The sequence below is a fragment of the Balaenoptera musculus genome, chromosome 2 (genome assembly GCF_009873245.2).
Source record: "Balaenoptera musculus isolate JJ_BM4_2016_0621 chromosome 2, mBalMus1.pri.v3, whole genome shotgun sequence".
NCBI classification, from domain to species: Eukaryota; Metazoa; Chordata; class Mammalia; order Artiodactyla; family Balaenopteridae; genus Balaenoptera; species Balaenoptera musculus.
In genome coordinates this window covers 100,592,469-100,614,805 of record NC_045786.1, presented here as the reverse complement: position 1 = coordinate 100,614,805, position 22,337 = coordinate 100,592,469, and the positions used below count along the sequence as shown (strand labels likewise).

The window sequence follows — 22,337 nt, the reverse complement described above, 5'->3', positions numbered from 1 at the left end:
TAGGTACTACAGATAAAGCAGCAAATAAGACACAGAACTCTGTCTTCTAAATTCTATGCAAGAGTAAATGTAAACAGATACTTACAGAATTTCGTAAAGAGAATAGATTTGTGAATTTTATATGAAGCTCACATTCTCAAATCACTTCCTATCCTAATTTAACTCAAAGACACACCAAAAAATGCCATCAATGGACACTAAAGGAAGACCTATGTCACATTTTCTCAATAAGAAAGTGGTACATAAAAAGCACATAAAACAGGCTGACAAATTTTACCACAAATTTACAGGAATAAAATTATTATAAAGCTGTAATTTATTACTATCTCTTGCAGGGCAATTAAAAAAGCAGATGATTGAGGAGAAGACTTGATGAATGGGGAATGCTCAATTCAAGATATAATAGTAAGTGAAAAAATCATGAGCCTATTTATAATAAGAATTTATAAAAAAGAGTAAACTGAATATTAGCCATATTATGTGATTACAGAATTGTCAATATCATATTATTGAATATCACACATTTCCTATAACTGGCATATAACGTTGTGTAATCAGAAAAATAATAAATGCTGTTTTCAAAACACAGTATTTAAAAATCTATTCACAATAAGGATTGTGATATTGATACCAGGGGGTTATTTATAGAAGAAGAGTCTGAATAGCAATGTAACATCAATCTTACAATTTTGAAATAAAATATTACTAACTCCCTTCAAGAATTCAGTAAGCAACAGTTATCCACAAAAAGGTATAACACTTTCTGGGTCATCTTGAACCTAATCTTCTTATTCTATGCATTTCATGTCTAATACATTAGTTTCCACTTGCAGACAAACAATATGACAAATGCTATACGTGAAAGTCTGTGCCAAAGGAAGGAGGCTGCCCCAGTCGCAGCTGTGAGTACAGGTAGCAGGTACATGGGAAGCACTGTGTACTTGTTGCACAGAAGTAGACAGCTGAGTCTCCAGGCTGGGTGTCTGAGATGTGCAGGGAGAGACGTTTGGCCTTGTCATTCAATAAAACACTCCATCTTTGGGGTTCTTTTTTGCTCGTATTTAACGAATGTCTATAAGGAGCTGGGGACCTTTTCCAGGTTCTTTCTTATACCAAAGGAAGTAGTCTAAAGCAGTGTCTGTATAAGTACAGGTGATAACAGAGCTGTTTCCCTCCTGGACAGTCAGGGTAGAAGGACTCTGCTCCACCTTCTCTCCAAGGCTGACACCTATGCAGAAAGAAGAAGTCAGAGAAAGGAGAAGGGTTGCCAGATTACTAAGCTCCAGAATTTACTTTTCCTTCTCTATAATAACTAGAAGAAACCTGAATAAAGCCAGTCTTGGCTTCTAAAGAACATCCACTAATACACTGTTTCCCTTAAACCCTCAACTCACAGTCCAGCTGCAGCCACAAGAACATGATTAAAGCCCCAGTGGGTGTCTTCATCGTTCTTCCCATTTAGGATCAACTGTGGACCTGCAACCTCCAACCAGGAGAGCTGCTTCTATTACCAAGAGAGCCCTTTTTTTTCTAACCGTCATAGTGGTTCCTCACATTGTCTACCCAGTCAATAAGAAAAAGGTTCTGCTTCTGCCCTAAGCCTATTCATTCAGAATCCACAAAAATGAACCCTCCACGTATTCTACATCAGCAGAGGTGCACCACCATCTGGTGGTCACATCTCTAACTACTGAACTCTGATTAAATGTTCTTCTCATACCCTGTGCCTTTGAGGGACTCAGATGCATGAAAGCAGCAAAGATCAAACAAATCATGCCTTAGATTGAAGATTAAATGCACAGTAAGAATGTAGAGGTCCGTATTTTTATCTCTGCACAGGACTGAGTCATTGTTAATAAGTTGGAAAGAGGTAGATCTGTTGCTCTTTATTCAATGATGGGCCTGATATATAGTTTTGAAGTTATAAAAGCACCATGATTCACTCTCTTAAATAAAGAAAATATAAAACTTCCTGTTCAGCCAATATACCATTCTCATTTGCCTGTTATGGAAGAAAACTCTACAAGGGACGTGTAAGCCACAGATCAGAGTAAGAGAGAGAAGATCATTTGACATTTCAAATGCCTGTTATCTCAGACTGTGCTCCTCTAAGCTGGTTTTTAGTGGGACCTTGCTATTTTCAGAGAACTGACAGTACCAACAGTCAATATGTAACCTAAAATGCAATTACTGAACTGCAGAGATCTAAGTGGCGCAGCTTGCATTAGACAGTTTCTCTTTGCTCAGTAATAAGGGTCTGGAGGAAGGAGATAGGGAAAAGAACACCAAGGAGGAAGTGAGGAAATCCAGTTTCTTTCTACTCCCAGCTCATTTTATCTAATTTTTAATTACCTGATTTTTCATTCTGTCATCTTGGATTTAGTTTCTGTTTTGTAAAATGAGGTTGGACTAAAGCGTGTCTAAGGGCTCATCTAGCTCTAAGTTCTTTTACTATTTAACAGAGCAAATCTCTATTGAGACCTGCTTATGTACAGAGTAGAGTGGTGTGACAGTGGGGAGAAATCCCCTGCATTGTGGAACCCCCAACAGCATTTTCACATCCCCATGCAGTCTTGGGGTGCTGAGCTTGCCACTAATTAACCCTGGGGCCTCTTATGAAGCAGAGGCAGGGTCCTTGGAGTGAATCCCTATCTGTGGTTTCATTTCTCCTATAAGGTCAAGGAGAGTCTAAATCCATAGTAAAATGGCATAAAATGGGACTTGGTTCACTGAATGTAAAGATCATCACAGACGGTGAGGTCAAAGGAGCCTAGTGGCTGAGCCATTGGTAAGCAAGATGTTCTTCTGGAGACTTATTTCATCTTGTGGGATAAAAGGGGGAAAAATCTCCCCAGCGGGAGGACCTGGAAGAAGAGGATGAGCTCACTAACAGGTAAAGCAAGAAGCACTTTCTAAAGCAGCCAGACTGCTTTCTAGATTCAGGCTTTCTCCTTGCAAGTTTAGATGGGGGTCCAAGTTCCCAGCCAGGGCGAGCTACACAATTTTTCAGATCCAGAGCAAAATGAACATTTGGAAACTTCTATTCAAAAAGCAGGGGGAATATTCATTAGGTAATGTTTCTAGTGGAACCATTTTTCTAAAATGCTTTAACTCTTCCTACAAATCAGTTTCATGTATCTGAATTTAATTTTTAAGACTACTTTTTCAGCCATTTTTGGTTCACAGAAAAATTAAGAAGAAGATACAGAGGTTTCCAATACACATCCCTACCCCACACTTGCATAGCTTCTCCTCTTACCAACTTCCACACGAGACTGGTCTATTTCTTACAACCGATGAACCTATATTAACACTTCATAGTCTCCCAAAGTCTATAGTTTACCAGGGTTCACTCTTGTGTTGTACATTCCATGGGTTTACACAAATGTATAATGGCATGTGTTCATCATTATAGTATCACAGAGAGTGGTTTCACTGCCCTAAAGATCCTCTCTGCTCTGCCCATTCATCCCTCCCACTCCCCTCAACCCTTGGCAATCACTGGTCTTTCTACTCTCTCTATAGTTTTGCCTTTTCCAGAATGTCATATAGTTGGAATCATACAGTATGTAGCCTTTACACATTGGCTTCTTTCACTTACAGCATTGAAGTTTCCCCTATCTTTTCATGGCTTGATAGCCCATTTCTTTTTAGCACTGAATAATATTCCATTGTTTGGATGTACCACCATTTATTTATCCATCCACCTGTTGAGGGACATCTTGGCTGCTTCCAAGTTTTCGTGATGATGAATAAAGCTGCTGTTATCTCCCATGTGCAAGTTTTCATGTGGACGTAAGTTTCAACTTCTTTGGGTAAATATTCAGGCATGCCATTGCTGGATCATGTGGTAATGAGATAGAAGATAGATGGGCTCACAGGCTGGACAGCTGGTGCTTGTCAGTTGGAGTAGAACTGAAGCTTTGTTCTCACCCAGACCCTCCAAGGGCAAAGCTAGTAGCAGAAGCTGAGCTCTGCTGAAGTAAATAGATAAGGCGACCACTCCTGAGGTCAAGGAAAACTTCTCTGTCTGCACATGCGCAGGAAGGCTCCTTGGGGGTCAAAAGAGAGGGGGGGGTCAAAAAGGGAGGGGACACCACCCTATAATAAGTGTGGACATACACCCACAGGCCTCTGCAGTGGAATCCATCTTAGCAAAAAGTTGCTCAGGCATGTTGGGGAGAGTCCTAGGACTGGTCAGGTGTGAAAAAAGAAACAAGATAATTGGCCAAATGTAAACAAAGACCTGGAAGGACTGTCCTATATAAGTGATTTAAATCACCACTTTACTGCGCTTCTCCTCATTAGAGAGGACACCCATACCCTTTCTCTCTGGGTGCATATTTCTGCCTTGCTTCAGTGTTAAATAAACAAACTGTTACTCTGTGTGCTCTCCCATACATTTTGCCGTATCTCTGATAATAAACTTTGTACCTGTCTTTACGGTTTTTGCCTCCTTGAAACATTCTTGCTTTCAAATAGGGGCAAGAGCAAGGGGAACTTTGCTTCCAGCCTCTAGCCCCTGGTGGTCTAGGGGTTAGGATTCCTGGGTTTTCACCCAGGCTACCCAGGTTCAATTCCTGGGCAGGGAACTAAGACCTCTCTTCAGGACCCCTCACTGCTGTCTCTCCAAGATCAGTTAAGAATATGTTTAGTTGTGTAGGAAACTGCCAAACTGCTGTATTGAAATGCCATGGCTACACTTTCATTTTCTAATAATTTACGGAAAAAGTTTACTGCACCCCTTTGCTCCATGTCAGCGTGCCAGATAGTCCAAAGCATGCACACGCACAGCAGGTGGCCCCACTAGCTGCACAGCTCACACACTGCCTGTTGTGACCATGACCTTGAGCCTTCATGTGCTCCTGTCCTGTGTCCTGCTGCCCCACGTATCTCCTCTACTCACGCACATGTTCCATCCATTTTTGGGACTTCACTTACAAAACACAAGTACACAGAGGAAATTATTAAGAATTTCAAGATAGCCATAGCAGAGCATGAAATCAAGGGCAGGGTTCCTTCTGAGAGTGAGGCTTGAGCAACTGCATAGCTCACATGTCCAGAAAGGTGGTCCTGCCCCCAGGTCCCTGTAGCCTGCTCATGTGTCTTCATCTTAATTTTCAGGGTCCCAGTCCTTCCTAGCAATGTCCTCTCATTAACGCAAAAGGCAGTGCAGGTTGGAATTCGATTTGCATTGTAATTGTTCCTTGTGCCAATTTAAACTTCAGGCTTGGTTGTCTGAAGTCTTTGCCTCTGGCTGCAGAATATAAGGGTTTCTTTTCAGGTAGTCCTGGAAACTTTCTGCTCTTTTTCCCAAACTGTGAATGATGTTTCAAAGTCATGGGTAATAGATTCATTCAAAATGCAAGATGAACAATGAAGTTTAAAGGAACAGAATAAAAATTTCCATGAGCTTTTCCATACAAGGTGCTATTTAGAAATGATCAAAAATGGATATTTTTGCCAGTGATGTATGTAAACACATGTACAAATTAAACAATAGAAATAATTTAGATTTTGTGATTCTAAAGTGTCTCCTATATCAGGTAGTGCAGAGTATAAGTTCTCATGTCACCGTAGCCTCACTAATTTAGTAATAACACAAGCCCAGGCAAGTCATTTATGCTCTGCAATCCTCACTTTATTCATGCATAAATAAGAGAAAGTACTTATTTACAGAGTATTATCAGTACTGAAATAAATAATACGTGTAATAAGCTAGCTAGAGTGTCTGACCCTCAATAAATTTTTTTTTTTTTTTTTTGGTTTTAAATAACAGAAATTTATTTTTTCACTGTCTGGATGCTGGAAGTCCAACCTCAAGGTGTAGATAGGGCCATGCTCTCTCTGAGGGCTCTAGGGGAGAATCTGTTCCATGCCCTTCTCTTAGCTTCTGGCATCTGCCATCAGTGTTTGGTGCTCCTTGCCTTGCAGACACATCACTCCAGTCTCTGCCTTGTCTTCACATCTAAAATTATTTTTATTATATTTGCTATTTCCAGGAGTGAAAAAGCTGAATACTAACTTTAAAAACATTATGCACACTCTCTTCACTTTTCCCCTTGAAAGGAGAGACACGTGCAGTTAACCGAAAAACTGAGTCGTCTCTTTCTATTTGTTGACCACTGCATATTTTTCCAAGCATTTTCCATCAGAGCAATTTACATGTAATTTATATCTTATCTGCCAGGAGCATTGGATTGTTTTAACAGGACATTGAATATTGGCATCTTTATCAGTTACAACAATGTTTCCATATTGGAGCTTTGTATCCGCAAAGGGATTTCTGGGAAGAAAAAGAGCAAAATGAACAAACAAAAAAAACAAGTGAAATGACAGGCCTAAAGGGTCTAATTTTAGGAGGTAAAGAGTGCTGAATTATGAATCTGGAAACCCAAAGAGGTGCAAAGGCTACTTGCGTGGTGTAGTACCATGGGGGGGGCGGGGCTGCAGCCCAGCTGCAGTTTGATTACAGGCAGCAGATCACCTGGGAACCCTGTGCCTCCACTGCACAGTAGGTGGCTGAGTCTTCCAGTTGGGAGGCTGGTACTATAGGAGGTGATGTGTAAGGTACTATACAGCTCCTTAGAATTCATTTTGGAGATTAACCTTCCATTCTGCTTCATCCCTGAAGCTATGAAAAACAGATGGATGAGGCCGCCCCCAGGATTCCGTCAGGACCACTGCACATTGTCCATTGTGGCAGAAAAATTGCACCTCAAATAGAGCTGGTGCCTTCCTGGAGGCTCAGGGCTGAAGGGCTCTGCTCCACTTTCATCCCTCTCACCCCTGCTTGGAAATAGAAAAACAAACACATATGATGTCACTGTGGAATCGCTGATGCAGTTTCTAGACCTGTAAAATATCTGAAGAAACACCCATGAGGATGTAGGACCATCTAGGAGCTCCGGGTCAGCTCTCCTTCCCTCCCTCCCACAGTCAGCTGTGGGACACTCCCCACAGTCCCCCCTCTGGGACGACCCCGACTCACAGCAAACCTGGACCCACAGAAGCCTCAGCAGGGCTCCCCAGTGTCTTTTCATGACTCCTTGCCCAGTTACTGGGGTACCTTCATCCCTGTTCTGGAGGGTGTAGAGTCTTGGGTCCAGAGAAATTTTGTTCTTACTGTTAATATGTTCCACCAGAGTCACTGAGCACCAATCACACACCTGAGTTTTGTCATTTCGCTTCTTAACAGGAAACTCCACCAGAGACGGCCCAGCCCAGGCTGAGTGTGTAAGGTCTCTCAGGTGTGTGGATGTGTTGGGGGTGGGGAAACCCAGGCTGGTGGGAGTGAGGGGAGCGGTCAAGGGAAATATGCAACCTTCCCAGTGTTTTTGTTTTTGTTTTTTTCAGAACTGTTTTAGGTAGGAAAGACTGAACATTTGGATGGAGGGTAAGAAAAGTGAAAAGACAACTCAGAGGGAGGTAGAGGCCTGGTTTCAGTACATCCTGGAAAATGAGCCTGCTTTCTAGATGAGAATGAAGACATGTAGTTTGACAGAGAATTTGATAATTTATTTATATGGACTGTCTAACAGAGGAATACTGTTTCATGGTATGTCACATTTTGTTCATCCCTTTTCTTAGAAAAGTGAATACAAATGAAAGAAATTAGAATAGTTTTGTAAATCTAAAACTTTAGATTTATATTTATACCTGAACACAGTAGAGGTCTACAATAAGACTTAGATTGGTAGAAAAAGAAACTGAACATGTATAGGATATCCACCTTGATCACATTCCCACCTCCTCTCTTCTTCCATCCAACCATTTCCCCTGACATCCTGCAGACCACATGGCTGATTCTACTCTGTGAACATAAGGGGAGGACCATGTTTTTTAGTTCAGACAAAATGTTTCTCTTTTTCTCTTCCAGTCTTTCCTTACACCTCCCTTTTTCTCCTCTCTTTACTTTTATTCCTTATTTCCCTCTTTTCTTTTCTTCCGAGGAGATAGAGGATACAAAATTTCATCAGGGGTATTAGAGTAATTTCTATGTCAGTGGAATAGAAGGTCATTTTAAGAATTTTTAGTTATAGGACTTCCCTGGTGGCACAGTGTTTGAGAATCCGCCTGCCAATGCAGGGGACACAGGTTCGAGCCCTGGTCCGGGAAGATCCCACATGCCGCAGGACAACTAAGCCCGTGCACCACAACTACTGAGCCTGTGCTCTAGAGCCTGCAAGCCACAACTACTGAGCCCACCTGCCACAACTACTGAAGCCCACGCACCGCAACGAGGAGTAGCCCCCGCTCGCCGCAACTAGAGAAAGCCCACACGCAGCAACGAAGACTCAACACAGCCAAAAATAAATAAATAAAATAAAATTTTTTTTAAAAAAAGGATTTTTAGTTCTAAAATTTAGGGGAAAAGTAATAGATAATATAGATTTTTTTCTACTGGACCCTCCACAGCCCCACTTGGCTCTAACGGATTCCTACTTTTAACCCTGCTCCAGTAATCATCTCTGTCAAATTATCATAGCCCAGGTCCTCCTCAACCTGATCCAGTGACCGATTTAGGAAGATGTGAGCTCCATCTTTGTGAGATTATGTTAAAATGGGAGAGCCAAGTAAATGACAGGACCATTTGGTAAATATTCTCCCTGTATGCTTAGTGATTTTTATTTTATCACATTTTCCTCAGTCCCTTCCTCTAACTTTTTTTTTTTTTTTTTTGGCTGTGTTGGGTCTTTGTTGCTGCACACAGGCTTTCTCTAGTTGCGGTGAGCGGGGGCTACTCTTCGTTGCAGTACACGGGGTTCTCATTGTGGTGGCTTCTCTTGCAGAGCATGGGCTCCAGGTGCGCAGGTTTCCGTAGCTGTGGTACACGGGCTCAGTAATTGTGGCTCGCAGGCTCTAGAGTGCAGGCTCAGTAGTTGTGGTGCACGGACTTAGTTGCTCCGCGGCATGTGGGATCTTCCTGGACCAGGGCTCGAACCCGTGTCCCCTGCATTGGCAGGTGGATTCTTAACCACTGCACCACCAGGGAAGCCCTTCCTCTAACTCTTGTTAACCATCTCCCCATTCAGTTTTTCAAATATTCACACACAGATGGGTTTATGTAGACCTTAAGAAAAGCTCCTCAGTTAGACTGAGGCTAATGGATTAAAGCCATCAGCGTAAACTGTCGCAGTCCTCTCCTATGTCTGATCTCAGGTCATGTGGCAATCCCAACACAAAAGCAGTCTCTGCCACTGTCCCATTTGAAGTGATTCTCAGCAAGTTCCAGTCTCCAGTCTGTTGGAGACATTGTATTTTCCTCATGAGTTGTCTTTCCTCCTGAATCATGACTCTGAAGATTAAGACCATATCTGCTCAAGAGCTAAACGGTTGAGTCCCTTCTGTCCTATTTGTTTTTATAGAGCATGAGATCTTACTGAAAATGCCCCAGGTTGATCTCTTGAGTCACTGAAAGCCTCACATTCACCAGAAGTTTGTGTTCAGCTCCCCCTCCCATCCCAGGCACTGTGTCACCCAGAGCACAGAAGTACTTGGCCGAGTCGCTCCAAACGGCTGATTGTTTCTCCAGGTGGAAGGAGGTTTCACTCCTCCTAAATTCAGCCTTAAAACCTTTGATGCCTGAAACAAGGCTGTTTCCAGATGTGTACTTCAGGAGAAGCTGGAGTTCTTGATTGGGGTACTGCACATACCAGAAGAGATAGGGCGAAACAGAAGATGAGTAGTTGCACCTCAGCTCCAGACGGGCTCCTTCAGAGACAGTGATGAGACCGTCAGGCTGGGTCACCAACTGGGCTCCCGTTCCTCCTGAAACATCAATGCTGTGTCAGTGAGACCAGGACAGACTTACCTGTTAAGAGAAGGTATCTCTATTCGGAGTCCAGTTGCAATACCATACTTCGAGGGAACAAGAAGATGGAATAGAATTTTACTCACTCAGGGCAAAAAGTGTCATAAGCACTGATATGGGAATCAAGCTCATGACTGAGCAGTGAAGAAGCTGTGGGATACTTTTTTGAAGATCCTTCCTGAGCAGGAAGGAATATGGCTGAGGAAACAGCACTCTCAAGGAAGAATGGGTATTGTTGGTGTTCTAGAATCTTGCCTAAGCACGTTCCAGAGGCGTTTGGAAGAGTCTCTTTCTTGACAAATCTGGATGTTTTCTGACTTCTAAACACTCCCCGTTTTTAATTGTCTTCAGAGAGCTCCAGGTGAACACCTTAGCCAGCTCTGTGAAGGAGGAGCTAAAGGAACATTGCGGTTCTTTAACTGTAATTCTAGTTTGTGCAACATCGCCCTCTGGAGGCCAAACAGAAGTAGTTCTTCTCTTACACTTTGCCATATCCCTTGCTATTTCAGGCATCATCAGAGAGGGACTCAGAAAGGAAAAGGTTGGGCAAACCTCTAACATCAGATGACTCAGGAATATTCCTTTCTTTCAGTTGAAACCATTATAGTCATAATCTCCACAGACGCACAATTTTTCTTGTCCTTATGATTTCAGAGGCATGATGCAGTTTTTGGTTGTTTTGACATTTCCTACTTCCCTAATATATGAGTATGTGACACTCTATGGTCCGTACTATTCATCCCAGGTATGAAGACACATAAGAGGAGAGAAACTAAGATTTCACAGAAAAATTGATTGGACTAGTACAATAGTCTTCTGAGTCATTGCCCATAACATTACATAGAAAGCATCAGCATAACCCTTAGGGCAAAGGAATCAGACAGATTGACCCCGGTTCAGTTTTAGTTATGGAGTTGCTGGCAGGTCAAATTAGGGCATCATGACAATTAAAACACACACACGTGCACACACACACACGAATACTTAGCTGTTGCTAGAAGAAAAAAAAGGAAAAAAGAAAAATGCCAATCACTCCCTCAGAACATCTCACAAAATCATCAATTCAAAAAAGGCAAGGCCATTCTAGCAGAATATGTAATCAAGAACGAGGAGTTTTAAGCCAACAAAAGCTAAAAAAGAAGAAGGCAGGTTCTTCTCAGCAGATAAGTGATTAAAAGAACATAAATAGAGAAAATGATGAAAGTATATTGGGGGTTTTTTTCCAAAGAAGTAAAAATGAAGGTGATTAGAAACTACAGAGGGGGAAAATATACAAGAAAGGGGTGAAATGAATGTAAATTTATTTTAAGAAACTTAGGGAATTTAGGAAAAGAAAAACCAACTGATGATGCCAGGAAAAATGTTCTTGGCTATGACATTGGCTTTTTAGAGTAGGAGATATTCATTCCACATTGCCTCATGTGGAGTGAACAAAATAACAAAAGATCATATTTATAATGATATAATGGCATTTATTGTTTCTGAATTTTATAAACCAACATATAAACCAAAAAAATGATTAAAAATATTGACAATTGAAAGGACATAAAGGTACCAATGCAGTGGACAGTATGTGAGAACAGAGGAGGGAAAGAGCAGGGAGGGCTGAGTGGGAGCCTTTGCAGCTTCATCTTACACGGAGAAGAATGAACACACTGGCTAATGTGATGCACCAGCAGTTAGAGGTACATGCTTCTTATTTGAAAAACAGAAATAAGTAGTAGGGCCTCCCTGGTGGCGCAGTGGTTGAGAATCTGCCTGACAGTGCAGGGGAAACGGGTTCGAGCCCTGGTCTGGGAGGATCCCACATGCCGCGGAGCAACTAAGCCCGTGTGCCACAACTACTGAGCCTGCGCGTCTGGAGCCTGTGCTCCGCAACGGGAGAAGCCCGCGCACCGCGATGAAGAGTGGCCCCGCTCGCCGCAACTGGAGAAAGCCCTCGCACAGAAACGAAGACCCAACACAGCCAAAAATAAAATAAATAAATAAATAAATAATTTTTTTTAAAAAGAAATAAATAGTAATATAACTGTCATATATAATATAAATGAGCTGCAAAGTCTGCTTTCATTGTGGGGAATGAATGAATATTAACTAAATTTAGTTAAACAATGAGGAGTTTTCCTGTTTTTCATCAGGTCAGCTAAGGCTGAGGACAGTATGGATAAGTTTCCATAAAATCTAAACCTAGAAGTTAGACACATCCAACGGGACTTGGTAAGCGTGATAAATTTGTCCTGAGACCCTAAGCACCTCACCTGCCTCCATCCTGTGAGAGAAGTTGAGAGATGCAGAAAGGAAGAGAGAATTGTTTGAAAACTATTCGGAGACAGGTCTCTGTGGGATTTCCTCTGTCTTCCTCCTGGGAAAGGGAGCATTGTCCTATCCTTCAAGCTAAGTGGGGGTAGCATCAGAACCCCTCAGAAAGCTGGGAAATAAGTGCCAGAAAGTGAGATTGAGACATATTTCTCTTCAGCTGAATGCTTGCTGCAATGCAGAAACTTTGCAGGAGAGGCCTGTCCTGCCCTGCCAACAGAAGAGAGCACAAGAGATTTCCTGGGAGGATCTGATATACGTTCTCCTGGAATTTGAGGGGACAGAGACGCATCTGACTCTTGCCTGGAAAGATCTGTGGGAAGAGACCTGCTGAGACCACCTGTTGGCAGAGTGAGGAGAGAGAGCTTTTGAAAATTACCTCATTCTTAAATAATAAAGTAAGCCTCATTCTTAAATAATAATCAGCAGAAATTTAGAAGTCTGCAATGTGAATGATGAAGATTGAGATAAACAAATTTAAAATGGCCCTAAAGACAGCAGAGATAATTCAATAAACAGAAAAAAAAACTTTACAAAAATGCTAATTGTCTATATTACAAAAATAATAGTCTCAAAAAAGTGTAACTAAACAACTAGACTGTGATAGAACAGGAGAATAATGACCTCTAGGAAGAAAGGGAATTTGAAAGAATAAATTACACTGAGGAACTTAAAAAGAGATTGACATTGGGGTTAAAAGTAGGGGGAAGGAGAGCAATTAGAAACTCCATGAAAAAGAAAAACTGTACAAAAAAGGATATGTAATTGTAGTATATTTTTTACTTGTGGTTATAATATCTACCTTATTTTTAATTTTCAGCTTTAAGAGTCAACTCATCCAGAAGATATGATCTAACCCTCAAAAGACAATCACCCAATATTTTCCAAAGTCTTGGCTCACAGGATCTTTGCTTCTTATCTCACACATGGTCTATTTTATTACTTACACATAATTAATATTATTATATTTTATGGAAAAATTCCAGAAGTGTATGCATCAAAAAGTAAATTATGGTTATCTAAGGATATTGAGATATAGGGGGGGGGATTTTTTATTTCTTTGTCCATTTTATTTATCATTGTTTTCTAGATTTTCTACTGCTAGTGTAGTACTCCATTACATTGATGACTCTCAATGAATCATGCTTCCTGATATTCACAGCCTTGTATAGTCCCCTCTCCATGACTCTGGGAATGCCCTGGGATTCACATAACCATTCACATAATAGAATGCAGGAAGAGTAATGTTGCACCAGTCCTGAGCTTAAGCTTAAGAAATCAGTTCTCCTTTTACACTCTTAGGAGCTACCATGTGAGAAACCCAACTACCATGCTGGAGACACCATGTGCAGAGACCATTTGGAAAGAACAACCATATATTCTATATTTTTAAAACCACACACACATGTGTGTGTACATGTGAGTATGGAAATGCATCTGAGTAAGGCAGGGTATGTGCCTGTAATGTGCTCAGTGCCGTGGTGAGATCTAAGCCAAAGCCGTACTCTACTGATACTTGATAAATACTTCTACTTCTGATCACTATGATGGAAGTCATATAAGTCCAAACAATAACAGAGCTCTGTGATTTGATAAACTGTTGACCACCAGAAACCCAGACAAAAACTCATCCTGGTCTCTGTAATTATACAAAGCTCTGAACATTTTGTAATCATTTATTCATACCGACTATCTTCAGCCTGGAGGCTGAGAGTTACCCATCCATCCCTGGGAGTCTAGAATCACCAATCATTCCACGAACAGTCATTTATCTACTTGAAACTTAAAGTCTCGTTGTGGAGATTATTTGGCAAAAAAACCACATGATCTTTTACAGAAAAATAGCTGATCAATTTATTGATTTTGGGGGACAAAGATAACAAGACCAAGAGTTTTCTCTCCCCCACAAAAAGTCCTTATATTTGTTTAGATCTTCTTCAATTTATGACAAGATTTGATGTCATCCTCTAAACAGCTTTGTACAGTTGGCAGATCATGTTTAATAACTTCATTATACAGAAATGATAAGGCAGGATATTGACAGCATTTATCTAATGAGAGCTGATTAAGTGCAGGACCTTTGGTGTAATATTATTTTAACCTCATAATAACACTGGAACATAGTATTATGAGCCCCATTTTACAGAAGCAGTATTGAAGCTCAGATACCATAAGTATTTCATCAAGGTCAAACTCTTAAGAGTAACAGATCTCAGATTCAAACCCAGGAATGCCTGGCTCCAGAGCTTATTCTTTTTCCACTGTTTTGCTACCCAAGGGCAGGTAGCAAAGATGAAGCACAACTAGAATGATAACTTACTACTTCTAACCCCAGTGCTCTTTCAACCATCACTCAGTGGCTATTATTCCAAAATGTTCAACATGCAGATTCCTGTTTATAAAACTAGAACTTAAAATTAAACCTAACTGTGTTGTTTCCCCATAGCCAGTGACCCCTTGAAAGAACATGGACCATATTTCTGGTTTCTTCATCTCTGAGACAAAGCTCTTTTCCTTTAGACTATAACCAAGGCATCATTCAACTGTGATCCGATGAACAAGGGTGGGATGAAACTCCAATGTGGATAGAAAATATTTTGAAGATTTACCCAGGCCAATATTCCACCTATAATTTTCTTTTGTGTATCATTTATCTACAGAATAGTCTAACATCTTCCTTAGTTAATCACACACAGCCTCTCAAATATGATATGGGTATTTATTTTCATAAGTAGATAGAAACCTTACAGAGATTCCCCTCTACACGACCCTCTCAATTCTCATGTCAGGAATGTAGGTGGACCCTCTGCAGCTGGTTTGGGCAGAGACTGCAGGCACTTGGGAATGACTGTGAACTTGCCACGCAGATGTAGGTATATGAGTCTGTAAGTGTCTTGTCTTTGTTCAAATGCTATGGATCTTCTTTTCTCTTTTTTCTCCATTTGAGCTTATGGGAATAAGAAACCCTAGGCTTTTCCAGGATATTACCTGTACCACAAGAAGTACTAGAAATTGTGGTCTTCTTAAGTGAAGTTGACAGAAGCGCTGGCTACATCCTAAACATTCAGAGACCCAGCACTCTGTTCCACCTTCTGCAGGTTCCTCAACCATGTTTAGAAAGATGTTAACCAAAGGAGATGAGTTTATGGACTCTAATTCTCTGTCGCTATTTGATTTTCCACAATACTGCTTCCCTACCAAACCCTAAGATGAGCTACATGGAAATACTCTCTCATGCCATGGTGTAGCCCTGTCAGTCTCAATAGAAAATATCATCAAGTGTTGCATTCCCTGTTGCCAAAATCAGAAACTAGCCCCCCACCAAAAAAAATTAATAATAATATCCTCACAGTCCTAATTAAGCTACTGGCTCACTAGCAAGATTCCCAGGAACTTTGTCATTATTCTTGTCTCCCTTTGGCCCCCAAAGGACCCAATTCTGAAAAGTGACAATGACCCAGAATCCCTATGTTTCTGCTTAATATACTGCAAAAATAGTCTATCATACCAATTAGAAGCAAAAAACTCTTCCACCCTGCCCCCACCATCATCTCCATTCTCTTTGCCATGCCATCCATAACAGGTGAGTGGGACAAAAGAAAAGTGAAAGAGGGGCAACAGAGAGTAAAAGATCTAAACTCAGAGGAGACTTGGAAAGCATCTTGCAGATGCTTGAAATAACAAAGAAATGTTCAAAATGCATATGACAATAAATAATAATCTGACACTTGGGCTGAATTTTTCAAAAGCTGAGAAGCATGTTGTCCAAACTGACAGCATGCAATGTGCATGTAAGGGTGTGTAGTGTGTGTGTGTGCATAGTGTGTGTGTGTGCGTGTGTATGTGCACAAACTGAGGGACACCAGTGAGCTAAGCAACAATAGTATAGGTACCATAGATTGCTTCATTTTGTATAATTGAGCAGCTCAGAGACAATAATAGGATGAATTTTAGACCATGTAAATGGAATACCTATTTTAAAGATAAGATCAAAATTTTTTAAAACAGTAAAGTAATACATAGATTTACTAATACCTTCTGAAAATAATAAAGCAAAATAAACTCTTTGGAAAGTACTACTTTTGGGATTCCCCCTGGGCTGTGACCCCCACCCCACAGGGAGATATTGAACAGGTGCAGCTCCACCTGTCTCACTGTGTGTCACTCACGACGCAGTAATACACAGCAGCGTCTTTCAGGGCAGCGGAGGGCAGGCTCAGGGTGCTGGACTTCCTCTCAGTAGGGATAAACAGAGATGCCACTTCATTTGCGATGTTTGTCTTATATCCTTGAATGACAAATTGTGGTCCCTGGTTGGGGAACTGTCGGTACCAGAAGATATAGTCATCTGTAGCAATGTTGGTGTGGTTACAGGATATGTTCACTTCTTGTCCTTCATATGCGTCAATGAAGGTGGGCTGGATGGTCTTAGCAAGACTCAAAGTACCTGTGGAAGTCAGAACACAACATTAGTTCCTATCCTGAAACCGAATTGAAGGTCCAACTCAGCACCCTCCAGGTTCTTTCTCAAGTAAATCCCCTACCTCCCCACCATACAGAGACACACACAATTTACTTCTCATTTGTGTTTCGGGACAAATTTTTTTTAATATTTATTCTGAGGAATCCCAGGAACACATGAACAGAAGTGGCAGGTCTAACTTCTTCCTCCCCTGATGGACCAGAGCTCAATAACCCAGAATATCTTTATTGCTCTCACCCCTCACATAAATGCCAAGGAACAACAGCCTGGAGAAAAATAGGACCCCAAAGCCATCTCTCAACATATCAGATAAAGGGCAATGGTAGCAGGCAAGGTTGCAGATCCCTGTCCAGACCCGTATGCCAATTCCTCTTAATCCCAAAATAACTCACCCAAGATCAGGAGCACAGTCAGTCTTGCCAAATGCCTCATATTCTAGTGTAAACTAGGACCCAGGGTCAGGCTCTGTTGCTGAGTCTGAGCCTGGACCAGGGATATGAACCAGGGACGAGGCACAGCAGCACCTGCCAGAGCCCACACTAGCAGCTCTCACCTAGGGCTGTCCCCAGAAGCAAGCCAATAGCAGGGTGATGGCGCCTCAGAATGGGCTTCCCTTCAAGGTTCAACTGAGCACTCAGGAAGAAGAATAGAGGGTAAAAACTTCCAGCACAACAGCATAGCAGTCTGATTTCCTTTTAGATCTTTGCTTAGGTCTAACCCTTTAGAGATTTAGTCTGAATGAAACAAATATATCAGAGGGTAGATTCCGTTGGGCTCCTTATTCCCCATCAATTTTCCACAGTCCCAGAAGGTGGTCATCTACTGTAGCCAGTCTCATACTCATGGAGCTCTGAGAATAACCCATCTGACCTAGAAGTTCATGCCCAGAAATCCCCCATTGATTCCTATGTCAGATGAAATGGAATCTTAATCTTATTCCATAAAAGAGCAAATGAGACCATCAGAACTGGACCTTTCATCTCTTGACACCCTGGTGTCCTTTTATAATCACACTAAGTCCACATCTTACATCTGCTACTCAAATCTCACTTAACAGTTTTTAAACAGGGAAGCAGACCCCTCACTAGTCCCTCCTGACCAGCTAGGACAGGACATTTGATGTGGAAGAGAGGAAGTGAAGAAAAGAAGAAAAGGCACAAGTTCAGAGCCAGACAGACCTAAATCCAAATCCCAGCTCTGCCACCTTGTGACCTTGGGCAACTCACTCCTCTGAGCCTCAGTTTCTTCATCTGTAAAATAGGGACAATAACACCTACTTCAGAGTCAGCCTATGGTATACGGTCAACAGTAAATTGTAATTCCTTCCCATTCTTTTCCTTCTTATCTACGTGCAAAGAACTATGGCCAGTAGAAAGCAGTTGTGTAGGATTATATATTTGATTGTTTAAGTGTACATATAGATCATTCACTCTTCCTTCAAGAAATACCGAATATAAACTCAGTAATGATAACACAAAAATTAAAAATAAAAACAAAACATCCATTCAGGAAAGGAGCTAAATCCAAAAGATACCATAATGTTAGCTGAATCAGCCAATTGCAAAAATCCAAACATGTTAGATACTCACATTAATGTGGAAAAGATAGTGGTGTGTTGAGTTCTTTGCTCATATAATATGGGAAAGGAAAATCACTAGAAAATATTTGGGGAGTGCCTTTTCAAGGTCTAGAATTGCCCAATGTATTCTGAGTGAGCAATTTTTCCATTTCCCATGGAAAAGATCGATGAGTGCTAATGACTTCTAGTAACATTTTGATAGAGTGGATACAACAAAGTATGGAATAAATAACCAGCTTACCTTCAGTACTAGGTGGAGGAGAAAGAAGGATATATGAGGGAGCTAAATATGTGAGGACAACTTCTACAGAAATAAAACATAAAAGGGTTACAGTTTAGAATCAGCTCGTTGCAACAGCGACCCCATGTGGTAAATAGACTTGGACAGAAGAAATGTTTCACAGAAGTCAATAGTTCCATGCAATTTATGGACTATCCATCATATTTTCTTTGTTAAATGCAATAGCCAGTAGTTTGGCTTGATCAGGTGGACCATGGGGTCTATTTTAGGCAATGGAAAAAACCCTGCATGGGGATCTAGACAAACTAGTTGTGAACAATTTTCTGGACTTGATATTTGTGCAATTTTGTGCGACTCACTTATCGTCTGACAAGTAATCTCTCTATAAGAGAGATTATGGAGATTAATTAAATGAACATAATAAAGTTCTTTCTAAACTATAGATTTCTATATAAATACAAACTATGTTTAACATAGGAAATATCACAAGACCAAAAAATAATCTTACCTTTTCAGGACAACAAATGGAACTTGATGTTTCTGGTTTGCCATCTATTAACTCACTTAGGAGTTTATTACTGGATATCAAGCAACGAGAGGAGGAAACACTAGAAGCTTTTCTATGTTGCAGCCTTTGGAATGAAAGTAATCATTAATGGTTGTGTTGTGTTATGCATTGAATTTTGTCCCTTCCCACCTCCCACAGAAAACTGTACCCTATAGCAAGAGCCACCAACCAGAGATATATTTTAAATTTTTTAAAAGTGAATTTTTCTCTGGTTATTAAAATAATGAATTCTAAATACAGAACTTGGAAAATATGGAAAAGTATAAAAAATAAAAATCATGTGTAGTGCCATATCCCAGAAATATCATTGATAATATTTGGGTATATCTCTTTTCAGTCCTTTGTCTACACATAAATATTTTAAACAAAATTGGATTGCATATGCACATACTCACAAATACATACACACATACACATACACACACATTTGGGTACCCTGGATTTTTTTAATGTTATTTCCCAAATATCTTTGCCTGTTAATAAGTATACATAGAATTTTGATTCTAATTGAAAATATTCCTCAAAATATTCCATGATAGAGATGTACTATAATTTATTTACCAATTTCCCTAGTATTAAATTTTTGGATTTTTAGAAAGAATACTATATAAACTCCTTTGTCATAAATCTCTGTCTAAACTTTCAATTATTTCTTTAGACTAGCTTCTACAAAGGGGATTTCCTGGATTAAAGAGTAAGAATATTTTAAGACTCTTGGTAAGTATTACTTTACTCAATCAAACAACATTTGTAGAGTCCCTACTTGGGTCAGGCACTGAGCTAGACACTGGACATTCGATTATGAGAATGGTCTCATCAGAAGGAAGAGAATTTTTAAAGCAGTGATAGTCTTCATAACTGCTGTGATAGGGAAAGTACAGTATTATAGGAACATACAGGTAGTGAAACTGCTTTGGTTGTGAGGTTCCAGGAACACTTCCCAGCTGGAGTGACACCTGAACTAAAATGTAAGGGAAAAAGAGGGATGAACCTAGTATAAAGACTGGGTCAAGTAGGAAGAGGCTGAGGGGACAGCATTTGGACAGACCTGGAAGCAAGTCTGGAAACACAGGTGGATAGCACTTGGGTAGATGGTGGTTCCATTGTTTGATACAGAAAACAAAAAACAACAAAGAGTGAGTTTGTCTTGTTTGTTTCTTTTGTTTGGGGAAGGCGAGAAGATGAAGAGCTAAGCCTTGCACCACTTAATTTTAAGCGTTTCTGGATTCTTGCAGAGAACCCAGTGAAACTCATTATACAATCAGAAAAAGATCAGAGGAGGGAGGACTGAATGGAGCACAAGGTGGCTCCGTGGAGGGTGGTTCCTCTTGGAGACAGATGTCCCCCTAGCATCCAGGCCAGGGCAAGTTCTCACAGATGCAGCAGGTGGCTGTCTACATCTACCGTTCTCAGGAAAACCGAGATAATTTTCTGTCCCCAAAAATGTTTCTCCACCCCTACCTTCTCTAAAATACTTAAAATTATATTTCAGGGACAAAAACTGTGATTCCACAAGTAACAAAAAAAAAAATGTTGCTTGAATGAAATTTAACCACAATGTAATTCGATAGGATAATATTAGTTCCTTTCCTAAAAGCAGGTTTCCCTGTATAGAAGATGGTATTAGAGTATTGGTCCAAATGATGCGATGAAGGCCAAAGTAAAGTAACTTAAACAAGGTAGAAGTGTATTTCCTTCTCATGTTACAGCCCAAATATTAGCAGTTCAGGGCAAGTATAGGAGTTCCATGGTGTTGGTGATGTCTTAGTCCATGGGCTGTTATAACGAAAATACCATAGACTGGTGGCTTAAACAACAAACATTTACTTCTTACAATTCTGAGGGTTAGGAAGTCCGAGATCAAGGGGCCAGCAGATTGGGTGTCTGGTGAAGACCCACTTCCTGGTTCATAGACCACCGTCTTCCTGATGCTCTGTCATATAGAGGAAGAGGCAAGGAAGCTCTCTGGGGTCCCTTTTATAAAGAAACTAATCCCATTCATAAGACCTTCACTCTCATGACCTAAACATTTCCCATAGGCCCCACCTCCTAATACCATCACCCTGGGGATTAGGTTTCAACATATGAATTCTGGCAGGACACAAGCATTCAGTCTATAGCAGTGACCTAAGTACCGGATTGCTATGCCTCCCTCAACACCCCCCTTTATTTGGGGTCTAAGACAAATTTTTATATGTACAACAATCCTTCCAGTTATCTCAATTTTATGAATTAGGAGACGAGGCATACAGAGTATAAATGGCTGATCCAATGTCACATAGCTACTAAGAAGAATCGGAAAATATAATTTATACTTCCTACTTCTCAATTTAGTCCTCTTTCCACAGAGTTCTTAAAGTGAGATAAAAGAGAGGATAAAAAAATGAATATTATGAAGAAAAACTCTATTGAATTTCTAGTTTTGCCTAAAAGTTACCTAACTTTCCTCCTCAAGGTAAAACAGGCCAATTACCAGGACCAAATGACAAAACAGAACTTCTAAGGAAACTTAGTTGCTCCCTCCCAGCCACCTCAAAAAATGGGGAAAATATAGACCTGAGCATGCAATGTCCCTGCCCTGATCCTGAATTTTGAAAGGCTCTACCCCGGCCATCCTCTAGCTGCTCCCATACCACTCCCTATGAGAAGTCCACAGTGCCAAGGAGATACTTCTTCTAGACCATACTCTGGGTACCCAGAATCCCAGGATTCCCTGCGCACATGTCCCCAGATCCACCTTTAAGGTCTGCATGTGCTTCCTCCAAGGACCATCTTCCCAGATGCAGGTATTCCACCAGTGTATACACAACCCTAGGCCCAAGGGGTAGTCAAGGGATGGCTATTTGCAGGGATTGTAGTCATGTGGGCTAAGGTGTCTCTATCAAGAATAGAATTCAAAAATAGATCAGGGTATATATGGGAATTTAGTATACTATAAATGTAGTATTCCAAATCTATGGAGCAAGAGTGAAGTTTTCAATAAGTAGTGTTCCTACTATTGTCTATCCATTTGGAAAAATAAACAAATGTTACGTGCCTACATAAAAATTAATTTCTTTTGAGATATACTCCTTTGAATCATATGGTTCAAAATGGAGCTGCTAACTTCTTTCAGAATCAGCCCCCAGGCACCACTAATTAATTGGTCAAATGTAGAGCAAAGCTGGGCGAATCCTAGCAGCCTATACCCCCCAACCAAGGGTTGTCCAGGAAAGAGCAACTGACTTGCATTGAATTAACGAGAGCCTTTCCCAGGATTTTCTAAATTGAGAGAAAGAGAGAGAGAGAGAGAGGCATCGAGTCCAGTCCCTCTCAAGGGTATACATAAGAGGATGT

The 22,337-nt window shown here is 40.8% G+C and overlaps 2 gene segments (V, D, J or C); both read right to left on the bottom strand.

Annotated features, from left to right (window-relative positions):
• Positions 1–852: 852 nt before the first annotated feature.
• Positions 853–1,446, bottom strand: LOC118889869. The segment is given in 2 exon segments: positions 853–1,228; positions 1,395–1,446. Coding segments are annotated over 2 exon segments (428 nt in total).
• A 13,410-nt stretch (positions 1,447–14,856) lies between these two features.
• On the bottom strand, positions 14,857–17,495 carry LOC118889747. The segment is given in 2 exon segments: positions 14,857–16,577; positions 17,006–17,495. Coding segments are annotated over 2 exon segments (336 nt in total).
• Between the last annotated feature and the right edge of the window lie 4,842 nt (positions 17,496–22,337).